The sequence below is a fragment of the Tachypleus tridentatus genome, chromosome 4, assembly GCF_004210375.1.
Source record: "Tachypleus tridentatus isolate NWPU-2018 chromosome 4, ASM421037v1, whole genome shotgun sequence".
NCBI classification, from domain to species: Eukaryota; Metazoa; Arthropoda; class Merostomata; order Xiphosura; family Limulidae; genus Tachypleus; species Tachypleus tridentatus.
In genome coordinates, this window is record NC_134828.1 from 118913078 (window position 1) to 118928456 (window position 15379).

General features: G+C 32.0%; 1 protein-coding gene across 2 annotated transcripts in view; it reads left to right on the top strand.

The window, feature by feature from the left end:
- The window catches only part of LOC143249952 (uncharacterized), a 107889-nt gene that overhangs the window by 19471 nt on the left and 73039 nt on the right, over window positions 1–15379 (top strand). For both annotated transcript variants that reach the window (XM_076500586.1, XM_076500587.1), the window contains exon 2: window positions 4617–4739. In XM_076500586.1, the coding sequence (XP_076356701.1) occupies window positions 4617–4739 (123 nt within the window). The remainder of the gene's footprint in view (window positions 1–4616; window positions 4740–15379) is intronic.

Below are 15379 nucleotides of genomic sequence, written 5' to 3' on the forward strand. Positions count from 1 at the left end.
GCTACGTAATTAAAACACATTCAGGGTATGCTATCCGGTTATCAAACACAACAGAAGCTACATAACTAAAACACATTCAGGGTATGCTATCCGGTTATCAAACACAACAGAAGCTACGTAATTAAAACACATTCAGGGTATGATATCCGATTATCAAACACAACAGAAGCTACATAACTAAAACACATTCAGGGTATGATATCCGATTATCAAACACAACAGAAGCTACGTAATTAAAACACATTCAGGGTATGATATCCGATTATCAAACACAACAGAAGCTACGTAATTAGAACACATTCAGGGTATGCTATCCGGTTATCAAACACAACAGAAGCTACATAACTAAAACACATTCAGGGTATGATATCCGATTATCAAACACAACAGAAGCTACGTAATTAAAACACATTCAGGGTATGCTATCCGGTTATCAAACACAACAGAAGCTACGTAATTAAAACACATTCAGGGTATGATATCCGATTATCAAATACAACAGAAGCTACGTAATTAAAACGCATTCAGGGTATGCTATCCGATTATCAAACACAACAACAGCTACGTAATTAAAACACATTCAGGGTATGATATCCGATTATCAAACACAACAGAAGCTGCGTAATTAAAACACATTTAGGTATGCTATCCGGTTATCAAACACAACAGAAGCTACGTAACTAAAACACATTCAGGGTATGATATCCGATTATCAAACACAACAGAAGCTACGTAATTAAAACACATTCAGGGTATGCTATCCGGTTATCAAACACAACAGAAGCTACGTAATTAAAACACATTCAGGGTATGATATCCGATTATCAAACACAACAGAAGCTACATAACTAAAACACATTCAGGGTATGATATCCGATTATCAAACACAACAGAAGCTACGTAATTAAAACACATTCAGGGTATGCTATCCGGTTATCAAACACAACAGAAGCTACATAACTAAAACACATTCAGGGTATGATATCCGATTATCAAACACAACAGAAGCTGCGTAATTAAAATACATTCAGGGTATGCTATCCGGTTATCAAACACAACAGAAGCTACGTAATTAAAACACATTCAGGGTATGCTATCCGGTTATCAAACACAACAGAAGCTACATAACTAAAACACATTCAGGGTATGATATCCGATTATCAAACACAACAGAAGCTGCGTAATTAAAACACATTCAGGGTATGCTATCCGGTTATCAAACACAACAGAAGCTACGTAATTAAAACGCATTCAGGGTATGCTATCCGATTATCAAACACAACAACAGCTACGTAATTAAAACACATTCAGGGTATGATATCCGATTATCAAACACAACAGAAGCTGCGTAATTAAAACACATTTAGGTATGCTATCCGGTTATCAAACACAACAGAAGCTACGTAATTAAAACACATTCAGGGTATGCTATCCGGTTATCAAACACAACAAAAGCTGCATAATTAAAACGCATTCAGGGTATGCTATCCGGTTATCAAACACAACAGAAGCTACGTAATTAAAACACATTCAGGGTATGATATCCGGTTATCAAACACAACAGAAGCTACATAACTAAAACACATTCAGGGTATGATATCCGATTATCAAACACAACAGAAGCTACGTAATTAAAACACATTCAGGGTATGCTATCCGGTTATCAAACACAACAGAAGCTACATAACTAAAACACATTCAGGGTATGCTACCCGGTTATCAAACACAACAGAAGCTACATAACTAAAACACATTCAGGGTATGATATCCGATTATCAAACACAACAGAAGCTACGTAATTAAAACACATTCAGGGTATGCTATCCGGTTATCAAACACAACAGAAGCTACATAACTAAAATACATTCAGGGTATGATATCCGATTATCAAACACAACAGAAGCTACGTAATTAAAACACATTCAGGGTATGCTATCCGGTTATCAAACACAACAGAAGCTACATAACTAAAACACATTCAGGGTATGATATCCGATTATCAAACACAACAGAAGCTGCGTAATTAAAACACATTCAGGGTATGCTATCCGGTTATCAAACACAACAGAAGCTACGTAATTAAAACACATTCAGGGTATGATATCCGATTATCAAACACAACAGAAGCTACATAACTAAAACACATTCAGGGTATGATATCCGATTATCAAACACAACAGAAGCTACGTAATTAAAACACATTCAGGGTATGATATCCGATTATCAAACACAACAGAAGCTACGTAATTAGAACACATTCAGGGTATGCTATCCGGTTATCAAACACAACAGAAGCTACATAACTAAAACACATTCAGGGTATGATATCCGATTATCAAACACAACAGAAGCTACGTAATTAAAACACATTCAGGGTATGCTATCCGGTTATCAAACACAACAGAAGCTACGTAATTAAAACACATTCAGGGTATGATATCCGATTATCAAACACAACAGAAGCTACATAACTAAAATACATTCAGGGTATGATATCCGATTATCAAACACAACAGAAGCTACGTAATTAAAACACATTCAGGGTATGTTATCCGGTTATCAAACACAACAGAAGCTACATAACTAAAACACATACAGGGTATGATATCCGGTTATCAAACACAACAGAAGCTACGTAATTAAAACACATTCAGGGTATGCTATCCGGTTATCAAACACAACAGAAGCTACATAACTAAAACACATTCAGGGTATGATATCCGATTATCAAACACAACAGAAGCTGCGTAATTAAAATACATTCAGGGTATGCTATCCGGTTATCAAACACAACAGAAGCTACGTAATTAAAACACATTCAGGGTATGCTATCCGGTTATCAAACACAACAGAAGCTACATAACTAAAACACATTCAGGGTATGATATCCGATTATCAAACACAACAGAAGCTGCGTAATTAAAACACATTCAGGGTATGCTATCCGGTTATCAAACACAACAGAAGCTACGTAATTAAAACGCATTCAGGGTATGCTATCCGATTATCAAACACAACAACAGCTACGTAATTAAAACACATTCAGGGTATGATATCCGATTATCAAACACAACAGAAGCTGCGTAATTAAAACACATTTAGGGTATGCTATCCGGTTATCAAACACAACAGAAGCTACGTAATTAAAACACATTCAGGGTATGCTATCCGGTTATCAAACACAACAAAAGCTGCATAATTAAAACGCATTCAGGGTATGCTATCCGGTTATCAAACACAACAGAAGCTACGTAATTAAAACACATTCAGGGTATGATATCCGGTTATCAAACACAACAGAAGCTACATAACTAAAACACATTCAGGGTATGATATCCGATTATCAAACACAACAGAAGCTACGTAATTAAAACACATTCAGGGTATGCTATCCGGTTATCAAACACAACAGAAGCTACATAACTAAAACACATTCAGGGTATGCTACCCGGTTATCAAACACAACAGAAGCTACATAACTAAAACACATTCAGGGTATGATATCCGATTATCAAACACAACAGAAGCTACGTAATTAAAACACATTCAGGGTATGCTATCCGGTTATCAAACACAACAGAAGCTACATAACTAAAATACATTCAGGGTATGATATCCGATTATCAAACACAACAGAAGCTACGTAATTAAAACACATTCAGGGTATGCTATCCGGTTATCAAACACAACAGAAGCTACATAACTAAAACACATTCAGGGTATGATATCCGATTATCAAACACAACAGAAGCTGCGTAATTAAAACACATTCAGGGTATGCTATCCGGTTATCAAACACAACAGAAGCTACGTAATTAAAACACATTCAGGGTATGATATCCGATTATCAAACACAACAGAAGCTACATAACTAAAACACATTCAGGGTATGATATCCGATTATCAAACACAACAGAAGCTACGTAATTAAAACACATTCAGGGTATGATATCCGATTATCAAACACAACAGAAGCTACGTAATTAGAACACATTCAGGGTATGCTATCCGGTTATCAAACACAACAGAAGCTACATAACTAAAACACATTCAGGGTATGATATCCGATTATCAAACACAACAGAAGCTACGTAATTAAAACACATTCAGGGTATGCTATCCGGTTATCAAACACAACAGAAGCTACGTAATTAAAACACATTCAGGGTATGATATCCGATTATCAAACACAACAGAAGCTACATAACTAAAATACATTCAGGGTATGATATCCGATTATCAAACACAACAGAAGCTACGTAATTAAAACACATTCAGGGTATGTTATCCGGTTATCAAACACAACAGAAGCTACATAACTAAAACACATACAGGGTATGATATCCGGTTATCAAACACAACAGAAGCTGCGTAATTAAAAGACATTCAGGGTATGATATCCGGTAAGTTAACATTTATTATTATTTTTTTGATAATACGATTAGGTTTCCTGTACGACAATTTTTTTTCTACAGAAAATGTTGTTTATCAAGAGATGTTAGAAACGTGTATCAATATATCTTAGAAACGTGTATCAATATATCTTAGATTGATCTGTGTTACGGAAAAGTAACACATGGAAAACTACTCAAGTATCTATTTCTCTTCGTCTTCAGTTTTTTCATCACTGTGTTCTCCGGAAACGGAGATTTCCTGCCGTAAGAATACCTCTCTCTGCATCCCATTGGACCTGGTGAATGATGGGAAACATGACTGTCCTGACGGGTCTGACGAAGCAGGTATGTTACTGTAAAGTATGGTTGCACCTAAATGTAATACGTATACCTACGTTGAGTAGTTAACTATTGCTTAACCATATACCAGATCTATTTATAATATAAAACTGGTATAATGAGCTTTGATAGGTTTAGTTACACGAGTGATTTCGCAAAATGAAAGGTTAATGCCCTATGTAACAGTACGTTGCATGAAACTTCGTGTCTAACGGGATAATGAGTTATGTGTATTCTCTTCGCTACGCTCGGAATTAACGCGAAATACATGATCCCCAAATCAAGTAGGTGGAGCTTTGTGTTTCCTTGGGGCCGAGTTGGGTAAATGGGGACAGGGCTTTTAAACATATAGTTGATGCACAACAGTTATTCTGAAAGTAGCAGGTCGCCATCTTGATGGATGTAGCACTCTGTTTTAACTTGGAAGTTGTTTCAAATATAATGTCTTTATCTTGGAGGATGTTTTGAACAGCACATCTTTATTTGGACGATGTTTTAAACAGCACATCTTTATTTGGACGATGTTTTAAACAGCACATGTTTATTTGGACGATGTTTTAGACAGTACATCTTTATTTGGACGACGTTTTAAACAGCATATCTTTATTTGGACGATGTTTTAAACAGCACATCTTTATTTGGACGATGTTTTAAACAGCACATGTTTATTTGGACGATGTTTTAAACAGCACATGTTTATTTGGACGATGTTTTAAACAGCACATGTTTATTTGGACGATGTTTTAGACAGTACATTTTTATTTGGACGATGTTTTGATAGCACATCTTTATCTTGGAGGAGTTTAATATAATCTTTCAGACAATACGGTGAAAACAAAAAGTGTCACATATAGCTGACACATAAAGTCAGAGAAAAGACCAGAACATAGAAACGGTGAAGTATGTTTTAGCAAGAAAGGATAAGGGACCTACGCAGTCTATCAGGTTACCCAACTATTCATAAATTTCACATGTAACATAAAGTATCAACAAGTGTGTAATGAGAGGCTGTGAAGCCCACAGTGTCACTCAGTTAAAGCTGTTTTGGAAAGTAGTTGCTATTAATTAAACAAAATAAAATAAATAATTTCGCTACAACTGGTCAACAGGAAGTAATAGCTTAAACTTATCTTCTGAAGTGCCCCGGCACGACCAGGTGGGTTAAGGCGTTTGACTCGTAATCTGAGGGTCGCGGATTCTAATACCTGTCGCAGCAAACATGATCACCCTTTCAGTCGTGGGGGCGATATAATGTGACCGTCCATCCCACTACTCGTTGTTAAAGAGTAGCCCAAGAGTTGGCGGTGGGTGGTGATGACTAGCTGCCTTCTCTCTAGTCTTACACTGCTAAATTAGGGACGGCTAGCGCAGATAGCCTTCGTGTAGCTTTGCGCGAAATTAAAAACAAACAAACAAACAAACAATCTTCTGAAGTTAGACTTCATTAATGGTCAATTGCTAATGTGACTGGCAAAATAAAACCTCAGATGTAAAGGTAACCAAGTGTAACTACTATCAAAATGGCAAACTTAGAGAGAAACATCATGCAACATCGATCAAAGTGCATGGTCGGTTGTTTGAGTTAACATATACCCACGTATGCTATTTAAAAGACATACGCTTTGGTATCGGAATACAGTTTGATTCTTAATTCCGTTTTGAATATGTACTTATGTGGTACAAAGAGAAAGGACCCGTAAGGTGTTCTGTCCACTCTCTCTCTCTTTCCATCTATCGGATCGAGTGTCACGTGTTTAGCTGGATAAAATCTAGAGGACTATTCGTTAGCCTATTGGGCAAAACCTTTGGACAAATAGCAAGAGTGACAGTGGCCAGTCACGTGTTGAAGATACAGAGAAACCCCAAGTTTTTACAGCTAATAACGGTAATACCTCCGCCCTAAAGGACCATGTATCCGAAGTTTGTCATTTATTAGTGCAGTACTATGTTAACATGAAACCATCTCTAACCAACCAACCTATTTCCTTCAGTTTTCAATTTCACAAGTAAGAATACACCTCCTAATCTTCGAGCGGGGCGAGGGAGGTCTAAGTCTTCTTATTGATTAATTATACATTTTATTTTCATCGAACTACTTCCATAGTATCAGGAAGTAATGGTGGGAGTGAAGGTAAGTTCTTGTTTGAATTGTCAGTCTTCTGATAACCATAGGTACACGAAATACTTCCATAGTATCAGGAAATAATGGTGGGAGTGAAGGTAAGTTCTTGTTTGAATTGTCAGTCTTCTCATAACCATAGGAACACGCACCGTAGTTGTTCTTGTCACTGTCCAGTCTGTTTATCACTGCTAGAGACCTATACTTTGTTGGTATTAATAACTGTATCTTGACGTATACTTGTAAGTCAGTTTATCTGTAATCACAACAAAAGATAACCCTGACGACCGAGTTCACGCCAAGGAAAGCTTGGTAGGATGTATATTATGACGATATATATATACATATAGATTTTCTACTTTAATATTTTTGATTGCTTAAAAGCTTTAGAAATATTTGTATTTTTTAATTTAATAAAATGTTATGCTTACAATAAAATGTAGTGAATACTTTAGTAAATAATATTGTCGGATACCATCATTCATAAGTCCTGAAATACTAGAAATAAATTCCAATTAATCACGAATTTTGATAAGTTAGAATAGATAACACGTGACGGAATGGTTTTATTACGAAAAGGATTTCCCGAAACTTGGATGACAAAAAAAACCCAACAACAACAAAGTACCAGGTTAAATTGTAGGAATATATTTGTTAATTATTCAAACTAATTAAATTATAAGTTAATTGTAGTTAAAAATATGAATGTAGATGTTTTATGTAAATGAACTTTCACAAAAACAGTGACACGAGTTAACAGTATTATGATAATAATTAGGACTTAACAGTATTATGTTAATAATCATGACTTAACAGTATTATGATAATAATCATGACTTAAAAGTATTATGTTAATAATCATGACTTAACAGTATTATGATAATAATCAGGACTTAACAGTATTATGATAATAATTAGGACTTAACAATATTATGTTAATAATCATGACTTAACAATATTATGTTAATAATCATGACTTAAAAGTATTATAATAATAATCATGACTTAACAGTATGATGATAATAATCATGACTTAACAGTATTATGATAATAATCATGACTTAAAAGTATTATGATAATAATTAGGACTTAATAGTATTATGATAATAATCAGGACTTAACAGTATGATGATAATAATCATGACTTAACAGTATTATGATAATAATCATGACTTAAAAGTATTATGATAATAATCGGGACTTAAGAGTATTATGATAATAATCAGGACTTGTAATTGTATATTTTGTGCTATCACTCTGTTCTTTCGGTATAACACAAACTACTCGTAGCATTATTAAGATAACGGAAAATTCATCTGATGCCCAAGGCCTAAAGACCCATTATCTTAAGAATGTGGGCGACACATTTGTGACATATGTTCATTGCATATATAAGTGTTTTCAACCTCTTCCTACCAACGAGATTTTTGCTTCGTTATATTAGAAGCCTCGCCCATGAGAGTGAGCCAGTTTAACACTGAAATAATATTTGATAATTTGGAACTGGTAAAAAACGGAATATTTTAGACTTTAAGAATTCCTCTATTGCGATAGTCAATTACTTAGAAATTAATCACATATTGTCTTTAACATGCTAGCATATGACAGAAGGTGAAACAACTCGTTAACATGTTAGCATTGTATAGAATCAACTCCAGAACTTGTCCTGGACTTCTCACATTAAATTAAGGCGTAGATTTGTCAGCAAAAAATAACAGAATTATCAGTAATAAAGGTTGTCATTTAAACATGACCATTGTTAGTTGTTTTCTCTGATTCACTTCACAAACATTAATCTATTTGTCCTTTAGACATGACCATTGTTAGTTGTGTTCCCTGATTCACTTCACAAACTTTAACTTAGTTGTCATTTAGACATGACCATTGTAAGTTGTGTTCCCTGATTCACTTCCTAAACATTAATTTATTTGTCATTTAGACATGACCATTGTTAGTTGTGTTCCCAGATTCACTTCACAAACATTAATTTATTTGTCATTTAGACATGATCATTGTTAGTTGTGTTCCCTGATTCACTTCACAAACATTAATCTATTTGTCCTTTAGACATGACCATTGTTAGTTTTGTTCCCTGATTTACTTCACAAACATTAATTTATTTGTCATTTAGACGTGACTGTATTTAGTTGTGTTCCCTGATTCACTTAACAAACATTAATCTATTTGTCTTTTAGACATGACCATTGTTAGTTGTGTTCCCTGATTCACTTCACAAACATTAATTTATTTGTCATTTAGACATGACTGTTGTTAGTTGTATTCCCTGATTTACTTCACAAACATTAATTTATTTGTCATTTAGACATGACCATTGTTAGTTGTGTTCCCTGATTTACTTCACAAACATTAATTTATTTGTCATTTAGACGTGACTGTTGTTAGTTGTGTTCCCTGATTCACTTAACAAACATTAATCTATTTGTCTTTCAGATATGACCATTGTTAGTTGTGTTCCCTGATTCACTTCACAAACATTAATTTATTTGTCATTTAGACATGACTGTTGTTAGTTGTGTTCCCTGATTTACTTCACAAACATTAATTTATTTGTCCTTTAGACATGACCATTGTTAGTTGTGTTCCCTGATTTACTTCACAAACATTAATTTATTTGTCATTTAGACATGACTGTTGTTAGTTGTGTTCCCTGATTCACTTCACAAACATTAATTTATTTGTCATTTAGACATCACTGTTGTTAGTTGTGTTCCCTGATTTACTTCACAAACGTTAATTTATTTGTCATTTAGACATAACCATTGTTAGTTGTGTTCCCTGATTCACTTCACAAACATTAATCTGTTTGTCCTTTAGACATGACCATTGTTAGTTGTGTTCCCTGATTTACTTCACAAACATTAATTTATTTGTCATTTAGACATGACTGTTGTTAGTTGTGTTCCTTGATTTACTTCACAAACATTAATTTATTTGTCATTTAGACATGACTGTTGTTAGTTGTGTTCCCTGATTTACTTCACAAACATTAATTTATTTGTTATTTAGACATGACTGTTGTTAGTTGTGTTCCCTGATTTACTTCACAAACATTAATTTATTTGTCATTTAGACATGATCATTGTTAGTTGTGTTCCCTGATTTACTTCACAAACATTAATTTATTTGTCATTTAGACATGACTGTTGTTAGTTGTGTTCCCTGATTTACTTCACAAACATTAATTTATTTGTCATTTAGACATGACCATTGTTAGTTGTGTTCCCTGATTTACTTCACAAACATTAATTTATTTGTCATTTAGACGTGACTGTTGTTAGTTGTGTTCCCTGATTCACTTAACAAACATTAATCTATTTGTCTTTCAGATATGACCATTGTTAGTTGTGTTCCCTGATTCACTTCACAAACATTAATTTATTTGTCATTTAGACATGACTGTTGTTAGTTGTGTTCCCTGATTTACTTCACAAACATTAATTTATTTGTCATTTAGACATGACTGTTGTTAGTTGTGTTCCCTGATTCACTTTACAAACATTAATTTATTTGTCATTTAGACATGACCATTGTTAGTTGTGTTCCCTGATTCACTTCACAAACATTAATTTATTTGTCATTTAGACGTGACTGTTGTTAGTTGTGTTCCCTGATTCACTTAACAAACATTAATCTATTTGTCTTTCAGATATGACCATTGTTAGTTGTGTTCCCTGATTCACTTCACAAACATTAATTTATTTGTCATTTAGACATGACTGTTGTTAGTTGTGTTCCCTGATTTACTTCACAAACATTAATTTATTTGTCATTTAGACATGACTGTTGTTAGTTGTGTTCCCTGATTCACTTTACAAACATTAATTTATTTGTCATTTAGACATGACCATTGTTAGTTGTGTTCCCTGATTCACTTCACAAACATTAATCTGTTTGTCCTTTAGACATGACCATTGTTAGTTGTGTTCCCTGATTTACTTCACAAACATTAATTTATTTGTCATTTAGACATGACTGTTGTTAGTTGTGTTCCTTGATTTACTTCACAAACATTAATTTATTTGTCATTTAGACATGACTGTTGTTAGTTGTGTTCCCTGATTTACTTCACAAACATTAATTTATTTGTTATTTAGACATGACTGTTGTTAGTTGTGTTCCCTGATTTACTTCACAAACATTAATTTATTTGTCATTTAGACATGATCATTGTTAGTTGTGTTCCCTGATTTACTTCACAAACATTAATCTATTTGTCCTTTAGACATGACCATTGTTAGTTGTGTTCCCTGATTTACTTCACAAACATTAATTTATTTGTCATTTAGACATGACTGTTGTTAGTTGTGTTCTCTGATTCACTTCACAAACATTGATTTATTTGTCATTTAGACATGACCATTGTTAGTTGTGTTCCCTGATTCACTTCACAAACATTAATTTATTTGTCATTTAGATATGACCATTGTTAGTTGTGTTCTCTGATTCACTTCACAAACGTTAAATTAGATTTTATGAAGTTTTCACTGTTCTATCTACAGCCAGTAAAATAAATCACTTAAATATGATATTCTATGGTAATTAAGATAGCTATGAAGTTCTGGTACTTAAAGGTAACTTACTGTATTTCTAAAGAAAGAGCATAATGTGGTATTGTGTTGGTATAAATTAGTAAGATGAAGGTACATTACACAGTGTCCATGTGTATTCTAGACTACTAAATCATAAAACACTTTATGTTAGCAGAAAGGAGTCTGAAGCAGTTGTGTGACAAACAAAGTGGAAACATAATCAATGTATATCTTCACTGACTGAAACAAAGCTGGCCATAAACATAGGATAAATCTATTTGCTTTATCATTCTACTTACTGCCATATTAGTAAAGTTCAAAAACAACACACTAGTTTTCAAATAACCACAGACTTGGGATATAATTATATCAAAGTACAATTACATGTTGACTCTTAAACGAAATATGTTTCTTATAACGTAAAAAGAACCGTTTGGATGAAATTTGTTGTGACTGAATGCTTAGAATGAGAAATAAGAAAATTTAATATGTGAAACAACAAGCTATGTAGAAAAACTGTGTATGGACACAGTGTTAATAATGAATATGTAGCGATAAAGTGTTAATACTGAGCAGAAGAAATATTATGTACTGTTAATACTGAGCAGAAGAAATATTATGTAGCATTAATACTGCATAGAAGAAATATTATGTACTGTTAATACTGAGTAGAAGAAACATTATTGTAGTGTTAATACTGAGTAGAAGAAATATTATGTAGTGTTAATACTGAGTAGAAGAAATATTATTGTAGTGTTAATACTGAGTAGAAGAAATATTATGTAGTGTTAATACTGAGTAGAAGAAATATTATGTATTGTTAATACTGAGTAGAAGAAATATTATGTAGTGTTAATACTGGGTAGAAGAAATATTATTGTAGTGTTAATACTGAGTAGAAGAAATATTATGTAATGATAAAGTGTTAATACTGAGTAGAAGAAATATTATGTAGTGTTAATACTGAGTAGAAGAAACATTATTGTAGTGTTAATACTGAGTAGAAGAAATATTATGTAGTGTTAATACAAAGTAGAAGAAATATTATTGTAGTGTTAATACTGAGTAGAAGAAATATTATGTAGTGTTAATACTGAGCAGAAGAAATATTATGTAGTGTTAATACTGAGCAGAAGAAATATTATTGTATTGTTAATACTGAGTGGAAGAAATATTATGTAGTGTTAATACTGAGTAGAAGAAATATTATGTAGTGTTAATACTGAGTAGAAGAAATATTATGTAGTGTTAATACTGAGTAGAAGAAATATTATGTACTGTTAATACTGAGTAGAAGAAACATTATTGTAGTGTTAATACTGCATAGAAGAAATATTATGTAATGATAAAGTGTTAATACTGAGTAGAAGAAATATTATGTAGTGTTAATACTGAGTAGAAGAAACATTATTGTAGTGTTAATACTGAGTAGAAGAAATATTATGTAATGATGAAGTGTTAATACTGAGTAGAAGAAACATTATTGTAGTGTTAATACTGAGTAGAAGAAATATTATTGTAGTGTTAAAGTGTTAATACTGAGTAGAAGAAATATTATGTAATGATAAAGTGTTAATACTGAGTAGAAGAAATATTATGTAGTGTTAATACTGAGTAGAAGAAACATTATTGTAGTGTTAATACTGAGTAGAAGAAATATTATTGTAGTGTTAATACTGAGTAGAAGAAATATTATGTAGTGTTAATACTGAGCAGAAGAAATATTATGTAGTGTTAATACTGAGCAGAAGAAATATTATTGTAGTGTTAATACTGAGTGGAAGAAATATTATGTAGTGTTAATACTGAGTAGAAGAAATATTATGTAGTGTTAATACTGAGTAGAAGAAATATTATGTACTGTTAATACTGAGTAGAAGAAACATTATTGTAGTGTTAATACTGAGTAGAAGAAATATTATGTAGTGTTAATACTGAGTAGAAGAAATATTATGTAGTGTTAATACTGAGTAGAAGAAATATTATGTACTGTTAATACTGAGTAGAAGAAACATTATTGTAGTGTTAATACTGAGTAGAAGAAATATTATGTAGTGTTAATACTGAGTAGAAGAAATATTATGTAGTGTTAATACTGAGCAGAAGAAATATTATTGTAGTGTTAATACTGAGTGGAAGAAATATTATTGTAGTGTTAATACTGAGTGGAAGAAATATTATGTAGTGTTAATACTGAGTAGAAGAAATATTATGTAGTGTTAATACTGAGTAGAAGAAATATTATGTAGTGTTAATACTGAGTAGAAGAAATATTATGTACTGTTAATACTGAGTAGAAGAAACATTATTGTAGTGTTAATACTGAGTAGAAGAAATATTATGTAGTGTTAATACTGAGTAGAAGAAATATTATGTAGTGTTAATACTGAGTAGAAGAAATATTATGTACTGTTAATACTGAGTAGAAGAAACATTATTGTAGTGTTAATACTGCATAGAAGAAATATTATGTAGTGATAAAGTGTTAATACTGAGTAGAAGAAATATTATTGTAGTGTTAATACTGAGTAGAAGAAATATTATGTAGTGTTAATACTGAGTAGAAGAAATATTATGTAGTGTTAATACTGAGTAGAAGAAATATTATGTACTGTTAATACTGAGTAGAAGAAACATTATTGTAGTGTTAATACTGCATAGAAGAAATATTATGTAATGATAAAGTGTTAATACTGAGTAGAAGAAATATTATGTAGTGTTAATACTGAGTAGAAGAAACATTATTGTAGTGTTAATACTGAGTAGAAGAAATATTATGTAGTGTTAATACTGAGTAGAAGAAATATTATGTAGTGTTAATACTGAGCAGAAGGAATATTATTGTAGTGTTAATACTGAGTGGAAGAAATATTATTGTAGTGTTAATACTGAGTGGAAGAAATATTATGTAGTGTTAATACTGAGTAGAAGAAATATTATGTAGTGTTAATACTGAGTAGAAGAAATATTATGTAGTGTTAATACTGAGTAGAAGAAATATTATGTACTGTTAATACTGAGTAGAAGAAACATTATTGTAGTGTTAATACTGAGTAGAAGAAATATTATGTAGTGTTAATACTGAGTAGAAGAAATATTATGTAGTGTTAATACTGAGTAGAAGAAATATTATGTACTGTTAATACTGAGTAGAAGAAACATTATTGTAGTGTTAATACTGCATAGAAGAAATATTATGTAGTGATAAAGTGTTAATACTGAGTAGAAGAAATATTATGCAGTATTAATAATGAGTTGGGTGGTTGGTTGGTTTGGCATTTAATGGTGCAAAGCAATTAAGCTATCTGCGCCTAATAATGAGTTAAAGAAAGATAAGTAATAATACAGTGTTAATATTGAGTTAAAGAAAGATAAGTAATAATACAGTGTTAATATTGAGTTAAAGAAAGATAAGTAATAATACAGTGTTAATAATGAGCTAAAGAAAGATAAGTAATAATACAGTGTTAATAATGAGTTAAAGAAAGATAAGTAATAATACAGTGTTAATAATGAGTTAAAGAAAGATAAGTAATAATACAGTGTTAATATTGAGTTAAAGAAAGATAAGTAATAATACAGTGTTAATAATGAGTTAAAGAAAGATAAGTAATAATACAGTGTTAATAATGAGTTAAAGAAAGATAAGTAATAATACAGTGTGAATATTGAGTTAAAGAAAGATAAGTAATAATACAGTGTGAATATTGAGTTAAAGAAAGATAAGTAATAATACAGTGTTAATATTGAGTTAAATGGTGTTCAACCGAAGAAATCGATCGTGTAAGCGACTGAGAACAATGAGAGGTAGATGATAGAAAGCTAAACATAGTTATGCTTAGTTATTCATTATGAATAGATCTTTTATAAATAATTATGGAAGTGACAGACAATAAACTCACCTGATTTTAAAGGTAATATACGTTGTAGGCCGTTAGATATAGGAAGTAATAGTAAAAAATAGTAAATCATTGCTA